At 47.4% G+C, this 17605-nt stretch overlaps 1 protein-coding gene across 1 annotated transcript in view; it reads left to right on the forward strand.

Moving 5' to 3' along the window:
• The window catches only part of LOC144507482 (mucin-6-like), a 119899-nt gene that overhangs the window by 35554 nt on the left and 66740 nt on the right, over positions 1 to 17605 (forward strand). The window contains exons 3-4 of the mRNA XM_078234607.1: positions 12361 to 12424; positions 13180 to 13233. Coding sequence (XP_078090733.1) covers positions 12361 to 12424; positions 13180 to 13233 — 118 coding nt within the window. The remainder of the gene's footprint in view (positions 1 to 12360; positions 12425 to 13179; positions 13234 to 17605) is intronic.

Here is a 17605-nt window from a genome sequence, read left to right on the forward strand (position 1 = left end):
CATTCTTTTGTATCCCTCCATTCCCACTCCGTTCATGTGGCTATCTAGATAAGTCTTAAATGTTCCCAGTGTGTCCGCCTCCACCACCTTGCCTGGCAGCGCATTCCAGGCCCCCACCACCCTCTGTGTAAAATATGTCCTTCTGATATCTATGTTAAACCTCCCCCCCTTCACCTTGAACCTATGACCCCTCGTGAACGTCACCACCGACCTGGGGTAAAGCTTCCCACCGTTCACCCTATCTATGCCTTTCATAATTTTATACACCTCTATTAAGTCTCCCCCCATCCTCCGTCTTTCCAGGGAAAACAACCCCAGTTTACCCAATCTCTCCTCATAACTAAGCCCCTCCATACCAGGTAACATCATGGTAAACCTCCTCTGTACTCTCTCCAAAGCCTCCACGTCCTTCTGGTAGTGTGGCGACCAGAACTGGATGCAGTATTCCAAATGCGGCCGAACCAACGTTCTATACATCTGCAACATCAGACCCCAACTTTTATACTCTACGCCCCATCCTATAAAGGCAAGCATGCCATATGCCTTCTTCACCACCTTTTCCACCTGTGACGCCACCTTCAAGGATCTGTGGACTTGCACACCCAGGTCCCTCTGCGTATCTACACCCTTTATGGTTCTGCCATTTATCATATAGCTCCTCCCTACATTAGTTCTACCAAAATGCATCACTTCGCATTTATCTGGATTGAACTCCATCTGCCATTTCTTTGCCCAAATTTCCAGCCTATCTATATCCTTCTGTAGCCTCTGACAATGCTCCTCACTATCTGCAAGTCTTGCCAATTTTGTGTCGTCCGCAAACTTACTGATCACCCCAGTTACACCTTCTTCCAGATCGTTTATATAAATCACAAACAGCAGAGGTCCCAATACAGAGCCCTGCGGAACACCACTAGTCACAGGCCTCCAGCCGGAAAAAGACCCTTCCACTACCACCCTCTGTCTTCTGTGACCAAGCCAGTTCTCCACCCATCTAGCCACCTCCCCCTTTATCCCATGAGATCCAACCTTTTGCACCAGCCTACCATGAGGGACTTTGTCGAACGCTTTACTAAAGTCCATATAGACGACATCCACGGCCCTTCCCTCGTCAACCATTCTAGTCACTTCTTCAAAAAACTCCACCAGGTTAGTGAGGCATGACCTCCCTCTCACAAAACCATGCTGACTATCGTTAATAAGTTTATTCCTTTCTAAATGCGCATACATCCTATCTCTAAGCATCTTCTCCAACAACTTCCCCACCACGGACGTCAAGCTCACCGGCCTATAATTATCCAGGTTATCCTTCCTACCCTTCTGAAATAACGGGACCACATTAGCTATCCTCCCATCCTCTGGGACCTCACCTGTGTCCAGTGACGAGACAAAGATTTGCGTCAGAGGCCCAGCGATTTCATCTCTCATCTCCCTGAGCAGCCTTGGATAGATTCCATCAGGCCCTGGGGATTTGTCAGTCTTTATATTCTCTAACAAACCTAACACTTCCTCCCTTGTAATGGAGATTTTCTCCAACGGAGACAATTCACATCTCTTTAACCTGTGCTTAACCGTCTCTCCATTCACATTGTCTGTATCTGTAAAGACTTGATTATCTGCTAAGACTCACATTCCAACCATTATCTTGCAATTGAGTTTGTGTCTATATATGCCCTGTTTGTGAACCCAACTCTTCACTCACCTAATGAAGGAGCTTGAGACTCCGAAAGCTCATGCTCGCAAATAAACCTGTTGGTCTTTAACCTGGTGTTGTGAGACTTCTTACTGCTCCTCAAGTAAGTGGAATCTGTTCACTACCAAGACTACTTAAACCCCCATCTCTGTAATATTAAAGACACTTACACTTGTGCCTTAGCCAACTAGCTATGATTTTAAAACTTGATTGTACCCTCGCCACTGGTTGTGTGAGTTCCACCTCAGCCTCTATCCTGTCTCACACAGACCTCGTTCATCACTCCCATCCCTGCTCGCCTCCGTAGGAGCCCCGAAATGGAGTGAGTGCTTATAGCTAGTCAAGGCCTGGCACCAATAGGCTGTTGTAAATCCAACAACTTCTGCAGCGCCCCAGATTGAAATAACACATGAATTATAACCATGTGGGCGGCATGGTGACACAGTGGTTAACACTGCTGTCTCACAGCGCCAGGGACCTGGGTTCAATTCCCGGCTTGGGTCACTGCCTGTGTGGAGTTTGCATGTTAGAATCATAGAAACCCAACATTGCAGAAGGAGACCATTTGGCCCATCGAGTCAGCACCGACAACAATCCCACCTAAGCCCTTTCCCCGTAACTCCACATAATTACCCCGCTAATCCCTCTGACCTATGCGTGCAGGGACACTAAGGAGCAATTGAGCATGGCCAAAGCACCTAACCCACATATCTTTGGGCATTCTCCCCGTGTCTGTGTGGGTTTCCTCCGGGTGCTCCAGTTTCCTCCCACAATCCGAAAGGCGTGCTGGTTAGGTGCATTGGCCATGCTAAATTCTCCCTCAGTGTACCTGAACAGACACTGGAGTGTGGCGACTAGGGGATTTTCACAGTAACTTCATTGCAGTGTTAATGTAAGCCAACTTGTGGAGAATCATAGAAACCCATAGAAATTGAAGAATGAATAGATGGAAAATCAACAGGCTTTATTTTATGTTGAGCTCTCCCTAATCAAAATATTTGATTAATAAGCATGTAATGGGCAATACTGAGGGAGCGCTGCATTATCAGATGTACTGTCTTTCAGTTGAGATATTAAACTGAGAGCCTGTCAGTGGTCTCAGATGGACTGTTCCATGGTAATGTTCCAAGCGCAGGGGAATTCTTCCTGGTGTCCTGCGCAAGATTCATCCCTCAACTAACAGCGCTGAGACAACTGAGCAATAAATGAAACAGCTGATCTGATCATATTGTTTGTTGTTTGTGAGGCTGATGAGTTGGTTGCCAGTTTTCCTACACTGCAGAATTTCAAAAGCATTTAATAGGCTTTCAAGTACTTGAGCTGTGATGTAAGATATTACATCAGTTACAATTTATTTTGTTTCCTCCCAACACCAATTCTTTTTTATTTCAAAAATATACTTTATTCATTAAAAAAAATCTCAAATAAACCACTGCAAAACAACAGTTCCAAAAATTACAAACAGTGCTAAAATGGAATCATTTTTACAGTACAATACTATGCTTATTTACAAAACATTACATTCATTACATTTCATTACTTAAAACTATATGCATACATCAGATTTTACTGTGTGCCGTTATTTTTCAGTTTAGCACACAGTTACCCAGGCCGAGGGTATTCTGCAGTTACCCGGCCCTCGGTCTGCCTCGGTTGAAAGACTTTACACGGTGGCCTTTCCCCATTGTGCCTTTGCGGCGGCTGCCCCAAGCTTGAGCGCGTCCCTCAGCACGTAGTGCTGGACCTTGGAATGTGCCAGTCTGCAACACTCGGTCGAGGACAATTCTTCCTCCCAACACCAATACCAAATGAAAATAAAGAGAAGCATTCCTAAATAAGTAGTGTGCTCACTTAACATGAAGCACACAAGCTCACCTTATTTTAGTCAGACTGAATCACTTATCTGAAGAAATGGCAAGATTCCAAAAACTGATGATTAATCTTATGAAGTCCAATATTCTATATACTCAGGGTGTAATGAGAACTGTTTGAACAATCAAATCAAATAAGTAAATGAAGCACCCACCTTGTTCTAAGTAAGCTTCACTATGTTTGAAACCTCATATTTATTTTCTGTCCTTTGTGTTGCAAGATATTATCATATCAATGACTTCGTTTTAAGAGATATGACTCACTTGTCTGTAAACAGTTTACCTCAATACCAAATAGCAGTTCCTTAAGTTGTTTGTCCAAAATGTTAAAAATGCCCCACTTCGTGATTTTATTCTATCTTAGACTGCTTGGTTCAGTTTCTTAGCTCATTCACATGCTAATTAGTGATGAATGCATTTCTGCACGATGTATCCAGTAAGTCTGTGACTGGCTTTGCCTTTCCTGCACTTTGATATTTCTAATGGGGAGATGAAGTGAGGGTAACCCTGAGTTTGATTACAGATGAATTACCTGCCTGTTGCAGAACCCAGCTGCTTTGTAGAATCATAGAATCATAGAAACCCTACAGTGCAGGAAGTGGCCATTCGGCCCATCGAGTCTGCACCGACCACAATCCCACCCAGGCCCGACTCCCATATCCCGACACATTTACCCGCTAATCCCTCTAACCTACGCATCTCAGGACACTAAGGGGCAATTTTTAGCATGGCCAATCAACCTAACCCGCACATCTTTGGACTGTGGGAGGAAACCGGAGCATCCGGAGGAAACCCACGCAGACACGAGAAGAATGTGCAAACTCCACACAGACAGTGACCCAAGCCGGGAATCGAACCCAGGTCCCTAGAGCTGTGAAGCAGCAGTGCTAAACACTGTGCTACCGTGCCGCCCGGTTAGGGGTTAACTTCCCTTTTTTTGAGACAGGTGTTGAATTCCAAGGCCCCCCCTGTTTTTGGTGCCAAGAATTGAATGAATTAGCGCTTGATACCCAGTAAGGCTTAGTGCTGCCAGCACTAAGAACCTAGAAACATGACGGCTTCAGTGCAATTTATTTTTGCATTAGCAGATATTGGGGCAAATTTATCCCATCCCACAATTAGTGCCAGGGCAGCTAGGGAGTTAACAGCAAAAGAGAAAGGAAAATTGGCCTACCTCCAACCTGCCCACACCCATTTTACACTGGTGGTGAGTCAGGTAACCAGCCCATTCTCACTATCTATCTGATTTCTCCAGACATCTGTCCAATTTCCTCCTGTGACCTTTTTGAATCCCCTCCCAGAATCTTACTGATTCCCCCTGCAAATTCCCAACTCCCACCCAAAGCAATTGTTCCCCACCAGATGACCAAACCTTGCTGATGACAGACCTCCCTGGCTGTACCCTGGAACCATAGACTGCGATAGCCACAAATCAGCCAGAATTCAAGCTGATTAAACCAAGTCCTGCCCTCTAATTGTGCTTTAAAGGATAGCACAATTAGTTACATTAGGCAGAAATACCTTAAAGTGAAGTCTTTTAACTCGGCAAACCATACAGAGGATCCCATCCTGAAGCTCCCCACCACATAATTCTGCTACTAAAGCAAATCGGATTATACCTCTCCAAGGGGTGAATATATTACGGACACTGCTAGCAAAACTCACACTAGAGTGAGGGCTTCTTAGGACGCTGCACACACATAACCAGGACATTCACTGAGTGGCAACCATTTCTGTTGAAGAATTTGAAGGTGGTGGCCAGGGAGAAAAGCAACATTGATTAATTTCTATCAAAGCTGGAGACTTCGGCAAGCAACCAAATAGGACAAGTCTTTGCCATGATTCCCACCCCCACCAGTAGCTTCCTCCCTGCAACAATTTACCTTGATGACGACCATCGCATTCATTCCTTCAGATCCCTAGTTGAGGCCTCCAGACACCAGACGGTTCGCTTCTACCCATGGGCAAGATTAACATTCCTGCCATTTCAGTGAGGCCTGAGAGTTAAAATGGCAATTCGTGCGGTGGTAAGATTTACAGCCAGGGGAGCCGTGTGGTGCTCAGCCTCATTCCCCTCCCCCCTCTCCCCCCCCACCAGAACCCAAAGGCCAAAGACAAAAAAATACACAAGTCGGCCCGTGCTTCTTCACTTGTGAAATCCTGCCTGTATGAATAATTGCCCGGTTCAAATCCAAGCTTACCCCTTTCTGTTTTGGAGTGACTGGAGTCTTTGTCAGGATCTTGTGCACTGATTTTATCTTCAATGTGGAATTACAGGCCTGTAATCAAATAAAAATGAGGGCAGCAAGTAACTTGAGACACCGAATTGTCAGTGGGTAACAGTTTATTTTCATACGCTGCTGCTTCCCAGCCATTTATGGGGACTAGTAATCCAGATACCCAGGGTAATGTTCTGGTGATCCAGGTTCGAATCCCACCACGGCAGATGGTGAAATTTGACTTCGATGAAAATCTGTAATTACAAGTCTAATGATGACCGTGAATCAATTGTGAATCTGTGGAATTCCCTGTCCAGTGAAGCAGTTGAGGCTACCTCTTTGAATGTTTTCAAGGCAAGGATAGATAATTTTTTGAACAGTAAAGGAATTAAGAGTTATGGTGAGTGGGCAGGTAAGTGGAGCTGAGACCACAAAAAGATCAGCCATGATCTTATTGAGTGGCGGAGCAGGTTCGCGGGGCCAGATGGCCTACTCCTGCTCCTACTTCTTATGTTCTTATGATTGTTGCAAAAATCCCTCTGGTTCACTAATGTCCTTTAAGGTGGAAATCTGCCGTCCTTACATGGTCTGGCCTACATGTGACTCCAGATCTACAACAATGAGGTTGACTCTCAATGTCTTCTGAAATGGAGGGAAGTTAGGGATGAGTAATAAATGTTGGCCCAGCCAGTAATGTTCACATCCCATAAAATGAATAAAATGAAAAATTGTAGATTCTGAAGAAGGTGGAGTATCCATGGGGATTGAAAGAACTCAGATACATTGGTGTATACCACTGAACTATACAAACTGGAATGTCCCCAGTCCAAATCACAATTAGACTTAGCTGACTTCAGCGAAGCCAACACTTGATAGGCTCACCAGTGAGAGCAGTCCGCCTACCAGCAGTGAATCATAGAATCATAGAATCCCAACAGTGCAGAAGGAGGCTCTCTGGCCCATCGCGCCTTCACCGACAACAATCCCACCCTATCCCCGTAACCCCATGTATTTACCCTAGCTGGTCCCCCTGACACAAAGCGGCAATTTAGCATGGCCAATCCATCTAACCCGCACATCTTTGTAGAATGCAGGGAGGAATCAGCTTCATTGCATTTTTCAAACAGCAAAGCAGTCTGTCATAGCCGCACTGCAAAACGCACAATGTGGCTATAATTTGATATTCCTGAGACCTTGCCGATACCTTGTAGCCGGTTTCAGGAGAACATTCTGTTTGGTTCCAAAAATTAAGAGGAGGAAATGTTAGAGAGGCCTTCAGGATTTTGAAAGGGTTTGATAGGGTAGGTGTAGTGAAGACTTGCGGGGTACCACAGCTCTAACACGGTCACTAAAAAATCCAATAGGGGACTCAGGAGAAACTATGGGCCCGATTCTCCCATCGCGACCTGCAACTTTTCTGGCGGGTCGGGCCAGGAGATGCACATGTCAGCCATTTTGCAGGTTCCCCGCGAGCTTTTACGCCCCGCGCGCCACCAGGAATGCGCAGAAAACCGGCGTGCCGCTGATTTGCATGACTTTCCATACCTTAGCATGCCATTATCGGGATCGACATGGCAATCTCCGCCCATGTTTGCGTCTCCCACCTCTTTGGTGTGATGTTACTTTGGCTCGAATCAGAGTAGGTATATAAAAGTCTCAACCTGGCGTGGCAGCCGTGAACTGGAGGTAAGTGCTGCTGGCGAGTGTGAGGGATGGTGCAGGCAGGCCCTGGAGATGCCTGGTGGCCTTCCTCCTGCTGCCTTCAGGCGTTGGTCCATGGACCAGTGATACCTGGGGGGGGCTTCTATTTTCTCACAGCTCTCTGGGTGAGGTTCCGTGAAGGAATCCCGCTCACCCTCCTCCTCCAGGGCAGCGCTGTAGCTCAGCGTGGGGGGCCCCATCATGGAGTCTTGTTTACCTCTTCCCTCCAGGGCAGTTTGCAGTGGCATTGTCTTGCTGCAGGGTGTGGCCAGGGACTCGACTGAGTGTTGGGGTTGCGGGGTGGGGGAGGAGTGCACCATGTGCTGACTGAGGCCTAACCAGATGAAGCAGCTGCTGCTCCAGGTCAGGGTGCAGAGGTTCAGACATGGACTGCATGGAATCTGCTGTCACTGGGCACACATCTGGTGCTACTTTGCAGCCCTGTGACTTGGACCAGCAACACATCCCTGTAACAGATGCTGCAGTTGTACATGGCTCAAGGGTGTGCATTGCCCACAGCTGCACACTGACCTGCATAATCTGTGCCAGCATTTGTCATGATGGGAATCTCACACAACCCGAATTGGGTCATGCATGGCACCATGGATTGTCTGGTGTTGCCAGCACCCAAAAGTGGGGGTACTGGCCCAAGTGAGGGATTGGGGTGGTGCTGGGTCTATGCAGCCAATGGAAATAATCCGTCATTCCATGCTCTTTCCAAACCCCACTGTGCAGATGGATCTTGGTTTGCTCGATCTGGAGCTGGCCATGTTGGTGGCAGCAGGGACGGAAGAGGAGGAGGAGGCGGCAGTTCAGGAGATGGCGGACATGGAGAAACGATCGCAAGAGCAGCCACACCAGACCTTCAGGATGGAGGGCAGGGGGCTGCCGTTGAGGGCCAGGAGGTGGGTGAGCAGGCTCCAGAAAGGGTGCACAGAAGGTGGAGGGTGCTGAGGGCAAGGAGGTACAGGCCCCACAATTCCTTCAAGGCCCTCTTGGAGGAGATGTGCCATCGCCGGCTGCGCCTGTCCAAGACCACGATGCGACACATTTGTGAGATGCTCTCACACCTGGCACCTGGGGGGAGGGGCGGCCACCCACTCCCTGTGGACATGGTGACAGTTGCCCTGAATTTCTATGCCTCCGGATCATTCCAGGCTCCCAGTGGCGACCTAGCTGGGATCTCCCAGGCCCAAGTGCACAGATGTGTGCGGCAGGTCGCAGATGCCCTGCATGCCTGGGCAGGGCAGTACATAAATTTTGATGTGGGCCGTGCACAGCAGGAGGCCCGGGCTTCACATCCATCGCCGGGATCCCGAATGTGCAGGGCGCAGTGGATGGGACACACATCGCCTTGTGGGCCCCCCATGCAGGGCCGCAGCAACTTGTGAACAGGAAGGGGTTCCACTCCCTGAACGTTCAAATTGTCTGTGACCATCTCATGCGGATCATGCAGGTCGATGCAGGCCATCCAGGGAGTGTCCACGACAGCTTTGTGCTCCAGCAGTCGGACATCCCTGGGCTCTTTGAAGACCAGCCCAGGTTCCCGGGATGGCTATTGGGTGACAATGGTTACCTGCTAAGGTCATGGCTGATGATGCCTGTGCGGAGGCCCCAGACCGAGGCGGAAACCCACTACAACAAGGCCCATGCAGCCACCCAGTCCATCGTTGAGCGGTGCATCGGCCTGCTGAAGATGTGGTTCCGCTGCTTGGACCGCTCTAGGGGACCCTCCAGTATAACCCTGTGCGTGCTTCATGCATCATCATCATTTGCTGCACCCTTCACAACATCACCCAGCAGCCGGAAGACTAGCTGGAGCAGGAGGAGGAGAAGAAGCAGCGGCGGGGGGGTGAAGTGGACGTCCCGCCATGTGAAGAGCCGGAGGAATGAGGGTGGGCGGCGATGGCAAGTGTCCGGCAGGGAAGGGCAGTGAGGGACGCCTTGATTGCAGCCCGCTTCACCTAGCTGGTGCTGTGCAGTGAGGGGGCTGCAACCACCACACATCCACCACACCCCAGGAGCAAGTGCAGCCGCTATTCCCCCTCCAAACCAACCTGGGCCTTCAAAACACCATATCACCCTTCCCCAGCCTCTCTCATCCCACCAGCCTATCCCCCAGAAACACCCGACCCTGTTAATGTGCCTGGGCTGGCAATGGTTGTGATTCTTGGTTGAAGGCTGGAGGATGATGACGACTCGCTGTTGTGCACACTGGGATCCTGCCCTTGGTGCCACTCAAGTCTGACTCCTACCTGTACTCCGAATGCATGCTGCCACCCTGGCCCACGTAGCTGGAAGGGTTGGGGACACATGTTTTTTGGCCAATAGAGGGGGTGGGGGGGCATTTGCACCAAGGGTCTGGTGGAAGTTGGGGAAGGTGGGGCAGGCACTCTGAAACATGTGGCTGAGCCACCAAGGCTCAACAGACAGCACCTCTATGTTTGGGAATTGGGAACACTCAGCTCGGGGGGCGGGGGTGGGGGAGTGGGGGTGGGGGTGGGGGTGGGGGCGGGGGGTGGGGGGGGCGGGGGGGGGCGTGTGAGATCAGAGACATATTCGCCACAGCTGTGAGGTGCAATTAACAGTTTATTGGTGGGAATCAGAGACACATTCGTCACAGCTGTGAGGTGCAATGAGCTGTTTATTGTGTTCTTAACATTATTGACTAATAAACCCTGACTACTGGTGACTTTCACCCATGCCCTCTTAGTGAACTACAACTTTCTAACTTTGTGTTGTCTACTGCTTCTTCTAGATGCTACCCCAGGATGCATATCGGAGGCGGAGGTGTCCAACTGTGATGCACGCCCCGTTGCCTGTGATGCTCTTGGCGGACGTCCTCTGGGTGGCCGGGTCCTAGAGGGCCCCGGCTGACTTGCGGATGGCACTGTTTCGGTGCCACCCTGTTCATCTCGCTGGCCCTGAGATGCCCCGGTGTGAGGAAAGGGGGATTCGGAAGATCTTGGGATGTCCGGGATCTCCTGGGTGGAAGGTCCTGGCATGGGCTCAAGCCCTTTTTCCTCCCTTGGGGTGCCAGAGGCCCCAGGGGCACTCCATGGGATGCCAGGGTAGCTGGACTGAGCCCCAGAAGCTCTGGCATCACCTGGCTCTGCCAGTCATGGAGGCCTAGGTGCGTCTGCCCCATGATGTGTGATCCCTCAACCCTGGCCCTCTGAGACTGGGCCAACCTCTGGAGCCCCTCCGCTACAGCATTCTGTGAGCGAGCCAGGCTCTGGAGCCCCTCAGCAGTAGCCCTCTGAGCCTGGGCTAAGTTGTCGAGGCTCACAGCCACAGCCTGCTGTGTCTCCAGAATGCCAGCAAGACACTCCCAGAGTATCGAGCCCAAGCCTTTTCCCCAACCCTACTCTTGTAAACCCACACATTTAGCATGGCCAATCCACCTAACCTTCACATCTTTGGAGTGTGGGAGGAACCGGAACACCCGGAGGAAATCCATGCAGACACAGAGAGAACATACAAACTCCATACAGTCACCTAAGGCTGGAATCGAACACAGGTCCCTAGTGCTATGAGGCAGCAATGCTAACTACTGTGCCACTGTGCCGTCCAAATAGGATGCGTAATATAAGATCAAACGAATCATTAACAGTATAGAAAATTCCATGCAGCATTGACATCTGTAGTTCATAAGTTCATAAGTTCATCAGATATAGGAGCAGATTTAGGCCATTCGGCCCACCGAGTCCGCTCCGCCATTCGATCATGGATGATATGCTCCTCATCCCCATTTTCCTGCCTTCTCCCCATAACCCTTCAACCCATGACCAATCAAAAACCTGTCTAACTCCTTCTTAAATTTACTCACTGTCCCAGCATCCATCTCACTTTGGGGTAGTGAATTCCACAGATTCACAACCCCTTTTGGAGAAGTAGTTTCTCCTCAGCTTGGTTTTAAATTTGCTACCCTTATTCTAAGTCTATGACCTCTTGTCCTAGAATGCCCCACAAGAGGAAGCATCTGCTCCATGCCTACGTTTTCGATACCTTTTATCATCTTGTATACCTCAATTTGATCTCCCCTCACTCTTCTAAATTCCAGAGAGTTTAGGCCTAAACTGTTCAATCTCTCTTCATACGACAAACCCCTCATCTCTGGAATCAATCCAGTGAACCTCCTCTGAACTGCCTCCAATGCCACTACATCGTTCCTCAAATAAGGGGACCAAAACTGTGCACAATTCTCCCAGGGGCGGCCTCACCAATGCCTTGAATAGTTGCAGCAACACTTCCTTACCTTTATATTCTATTCCTGTTACGTTTAAGACGCTTCAGCACCCAAAGAGTTAAATACCTCATCAATGTGTAAAACCTCAAAAGATTTAGCAAACAACTGCTTTCAACTTCCTTATTGTATTCAAATGAGAGTGAAGCAAGGAGCTATATAAATGGGTCTAAGGACTAAACTCTCTACTGGAGAGAATAATTTGCTGGGATGACAGTGTCTTTTCCAGTCCCAAACTAGTACAATGGAAAAGCTTGTATTAGTTGTTCTCTGGGCTCTGAGCCTCTGCATGGGTAAGTAAAGCTCCAACATGGTAAAGTATTTTATCATTGTAGTGGTATGGCTCTACATGGATAGAATCACACTTGTATTATGCACAATGGTATTTTTTCCCAAGCTGAGTGTACAGGAGTTAATTCTTCCCATATTAAAATTTGGGTAAATATCTCAGACAAAACAGGTGTAGTATTGTACAAAGCATTTTATGATCTATATTCCGATGTTAATCATATGCTTCCACCTCGAAATAGAATATTTTTGGTAGTGATTCCACTATACACTCCCAGATACAGAAGCTGTGAATGTTTCTTATTCCATTGTAACTTCTTAATTTTCTTATTGTTTCAATAGCAAGATGATGGCCAAGAACACACTGCAAAACAATCTGTTCATTCTTCTTCCACTCTTGAAGAAAGTTTGATCAGGATGAGGTCTCTATCAGACTGTTTCCAAATTAAACTGAAAAGAGCTGGACATAAGTGACTGACACGACCTTTAGGTTTCCGTCTCTGCAGTGCAAATCCAATTGGCGCCTCGGACAGCATTTCCTTTAGCTCCTTGACTCAACACCAAACTTATAAAGCAACATCTTGCTCCATGCTTTCAGAAACCTATTCCCCAGTATCCATTGAATCCCTACAGTGCAGAAGGAAGCCATTCGGCCCACCAGTTCTGCCCCAACTCTCCCAAAGAGCGTCTTACCCAGGCCCACTTACCCTCTCCCTAAACGCATAGTCCCGCGCATTTGCCATGGCCAATCCACCCAACCTACATATCTTTGTGACACGAAGGGGGAATTTATCTTATCTTACCGAACCTGCACATCTTTGGAGTGTGGGAGGAAACCGGAGCACCCGGAGGAACGCAGACATGGGGGGAACGTGCAAACTCCACACAGACAGTCACAAAAGGGGGGAATTGAACCCAGGTCCCTGGCGCTGTGAGGCAGCAGTGATAACCTCTGTGCCACTGTGCTGCCCCTTAATAATCCATTAATTACTTTCCAACAAACTGCTTAAACGTTACAAAACGTTACACAATAACTGATATTAAAATAGCAATGTACAGAATAATTAAGACTTTGGAAGTAATTTACAAAATTAATAACATGGTTACCTCATTAAGCATTTGAGTTTTTGATATGAAGTCATTCTGTTATTTAATTTCCAGGAGATGTCTTGGCCTCATTCCACTCTCCAAAACAGCATTCCCTGATCTATCATGGTAAGTTGACAATTAAAAATAGCATGGTAATTTTGCAATTGCTAAGGAAGTAAAGCACCTGGACAATCTATTGTTAACTCTGTTGATAATGTAAATGTTATGTTTAATTTCAAGATTCGTAAACACCTTTTACAATGCTGAAAATGTCTTGTTTATTTTTCTAGTGTCATTTTTCAGTTCTTTTGCCATGCCGTGTTGTCCAGACCCTCTTGAATCTTGTATTTATCATCCTGAAATATGTTAATTGTAATTACATTGGGCCAATCTTAAGCTGATCCATGTAACATCACTTGGTAGCTTATTCATATCACAAACATTTCAAATTGCATTGCAGATTCAGCCATTTTGTTTGGTGTTTGACTCCTTTCTTTAAGGTAATTGATATCTCTTCAAAATGGCTGCCTGTCACCTGCACACATAAATGCCAATACAAAATAGCTACTGAAATTCAGCCGTGCTTGCAGCTGGTGGGTGCCTTAAGTGGTCAGTCTTGAGGAGGAAAAGGGAAACGCCATAATATTAGAAGAACTACAAGCAACAAAGAACAGGGAGGGGAGGTGCAAGTCTCCCAGCCCGCTGTGCTGCTAGAACAAAGAACAAAGAACAATACAGCACAGGAACAGGCTCTTCGGCCCTCCAAGCCCGCGCTGCTCCCTGGTCCAAACTAGACCATTCTTTTGTATCCCTCCATTCCCACTCCGTTCATGTGGCTATCTAGATAAGTCTTAAACGTTCCCAGTGTGCCTGCCTCAACCACCTTGCCCGGCAGTGCATTCCAGGCCCCCACCACCCTCTGTGTAAAATATGTCCTTCTGATATCCGTATTAAACCTCCCCCCCCTCCTCACCTTGAACCTATGACCCCTCGTGAACGTCACCACCGACCTGGGAAAAAGCTTCCCACCGTTCACCCTATCTATGCCTTTCATAATTTTATACACCTCTATTAGGTCACCCCTCATCCTCCGTCTTTCCAGTGAGAATAACCCCAGTTTACCCAATCTCTCCTCATAACTAAGCCCTTCCATACCAGGCAACATCCTGGTAAACCTCCTCTGCACTCTCTCTAAAGCCTCCACGTCCTTCTGGTAGTGTGGCGACCAGAACTGGGCGCAGTATTCCGAATGCGGCCGAACCAACATTCTATACAACTGCAACATCAGACCCCAACTTTTATACTCTATGCCCCATCCTATAAAGGCAAGCATGCCATATGCCTTATTCACTACCTTCTCCACCTGTGACGTGACCTTCAAGAGTCTGTGGACTTGCACACCCAGATCCCTCTGCGTATCTACACCCTTTATGGTTCTGCCATTTATCGTATAGCTCCTCCCTACATTAGTTCTACCAAAATGCATCACTTCGCATTTATCTGGATTGAACTCCATCTGCCATTTCTTTGCCCAAATTTCCAGCCTATCTGTATCCTTCTGTAGCCTCTGACAATGTTCCTCACTATCTGCAAGTCCAGCCATTTTCGTGTCGTCCGCAAACTTACTGATCACCCCAGTTACACCTTCTTCCAGATCGTTTATATAAATCACAAACAGCAGAGGTCCCAATACAGAGCCCTGCGGAACACCACTAGTCACAGGCCTCCAGCCGGAAAAAGACCCTTCCACTACCACCCTCTGTCTTCTGTGACCAAGCCAGTTCTCCACCCATCTAGCCACCTCCCCCTTTATCCCATGAGATCCAACCTTTTGCACCAGCCTACCATGAGGGACTTTGTCAAACGCTTTACTAAAGTCCATATAGACGACATCCACGGCCCTTCCCTCGTCAACCATTCTAGTCACTTCTTCAAAAAACTCCGCCAGGTTAGTGAGGCATGATCTCCCTCTCACAAAACCATGCTGACTATCGTTAATGAGTTTATTCCTTTCTAAGTGTGCATACATCCTATCTCTAAGAATCCTCTCCAACAACTTCCCTACCACGGACGTCAAGCTCACCGGCCTATAATTATCCAGGTTATCCTTCCTACCCTTCTGAAATAACGGGACCACATTAGCTATCCTCCAATCCTCTGGGATGTTTTAGCACAGCGTGCCAGGTGATTTAGGTGGTACCCGTTCCGCGGGATCTGCACTGGGCTTCCGGCTCCGAGCACATCTCCCAGCACCGGATTTCCAGCACGTCAGCTCTGCACTGGAAATCGGCGCAGTGCCAGCCTGGGCTCCCTGGTACTGCCCAAGAGGCAAATTGCCAATGTCCTGGGGGTTCCCTGGGACTGCCCATTGGGCATAGGGGTTATGCCAAGTGTGAGAGTGAGATATTATTACATTTAATAGTATTCTGTTTGTTGGGCCTGCCTTAGCAATGTAAACACTGTGGATTTATGCCACCTGATGAAACTGGGGGGAAGGGTACAAATCAGATATTAATTCTAACAGAAAAACCTCAGAGTCAGAAGAGATTTCAGACATAAGGTAAGTGCCCAAAAATTTAAACCAATATCCAAAGACTATGTGGACAAAACCTCCAAGAAAGAGGAGCAATTACAGTGTCCATGATTTTATTTACTGTATAAAGCTATTCTACCAGGAAGAGAAAAGGAGGACCAATGAAACGAATAGTTTGGTGAAAGTGAAGTGTAAAAACAAAAGGCCAGGTGACTTTGCTCTTCTTGTTGTCTTCCAAAAAGAGGATCCTCAATTCCACTCGTAATAGTGAAAGATTTTGCCTTCCGCGCATTTCTAACCTTTCTGATTGAGGTCACAAATTTATTGGTCAAGTTTGTACAACTGATTCATAGAATCATGGAATCCCTACAGCGCTGAAGGAGGCCATTCAGCCCGTCGAGTCTACACCGACCATAATCCCACCTAGGTCCCCATAATCCCATGCATTTACCCTGGTTGGTCCCCCTGACACTAAGGGGCAATTTAGCATGGCCAATCAACCTAACCCATATGTCTTTGGACGGTGGGAGGAAACCGGAGCACCCGGAGGAAACCCACGCAGACACGGGGCGAATCTCTGATTTAATTTTCATATTTCAGTGGCTTGGCATTGAGAATTAGAAACAGTGGGGGTGATCTTACCAAAATAAATTCTAAGCACCGAACCAGCGTGAAAACAGGAAAGAATCGCAATGGTTTTTGGGGTGAGCTCCCAATTGCAATCGTATGGCACTTGGTTTAAAAAAAAGTGCCAGGATGTGATTCCTGCTGGGGAAGGGGGGAAGCCTATCCTCTAGGGGTGCCATTGCGCAGGTGCCCTGGTCTCCCAGTATACAATGTACACAGTGTACTGGGAGATCTCTTATCACTTCTCCCACCTTCCCCACTACCGCCCCCTCCTCCCCTCCCGCAACGGACATCAGGTCCTGCCAGTTATCGCTCACTGTGCCAGTCTCACTAATTAGGTTTAAATTAGTTAATGAATATTGAAATCGGACGCAAAGCGAATTTCACTGGCAAAACAGGGCCAGTAACATTGTGAAAGGTGAAAATACAGACGTGGTCTTATGGCTCACCACACTGATCGACCAGCGGGATGAGCCTTTAGGATCACCTCCAGTGATTTTTAATGAATTAGGAGATTAAAGTAGGAAGGTCAAACTGGATGAATAGAGTAACATGTGACGTTCCTGAAATAGTATAAAATATGTCGCAGTGAAGAGATACATCAAACATACTTCAATATTATTCAGTAAAACCTTGATGGAACTTCCAATACGTTCAACGAAAAGGAGAAAATTTCATCCAATATTGAAAAGCAGCAAATATATATCACAACAACTCTAACAGAGCTTTTGAAGATTATCAACTCCAATCTTTGCAGGCAATAATGGAGAGATGGTGGCGTAGTGGTATTGTCACTGGATTAAATAATCCTGAGACTCAGGGTGATGCTCTGGGGACCAGGGTTCGAATCCTACCATAATGGATGGTGAAATTTGAATAAAAATCTAGAATTAAAAGCCTAATGATGACCATGAAACCATTGGTGGTTGTCATAAAAGCTCATCTGAGTTATTAATGCCCTTTAGGGAAGGGAATCTGTCATCCTCACCTGATCTGGCCCAGATCCACAGCAATGTGGTTGACTTTTTTTTAAAAATCCTCTGGAATGGCCTAGCAAGCCACTTGGTTCCGTTCATTCACTCGGTAGACTTTTGAATGGACCTACCTTGCATTAAGTTGATCTTTCTTCACACCCTAGCTATGACTGTAACACTACATTCTGCGCTCTCTCGTTTCCTTCTCTATGAGCGACTTCTTTTTGTCAGTATGGCGTGCAAGAAACAATACTTTTCACTGTATGTTAATACACGTGACAATAATAAATCAAATCAAATTGGTTCAGGGGCAATTAGGGATGGGCAATAAATGCTGGCCCAGACAGTGATACCTACATTCCAT

The sequence above is a fragment of the Mustelus asterias genome, chromosome 19, assembly GCF_964213995.1.
Source record: "Mustelus asterias chromosome 19, sMusAst1.hap1.1, whole genome shotgun sequence".
NCBI classification, from domain to species: Eukaryota; Metazoa; Chordata; class Chondrichthyes; order Carcharhiniformes; family Triakidae; genus Mustelus; species Mustelus asterias.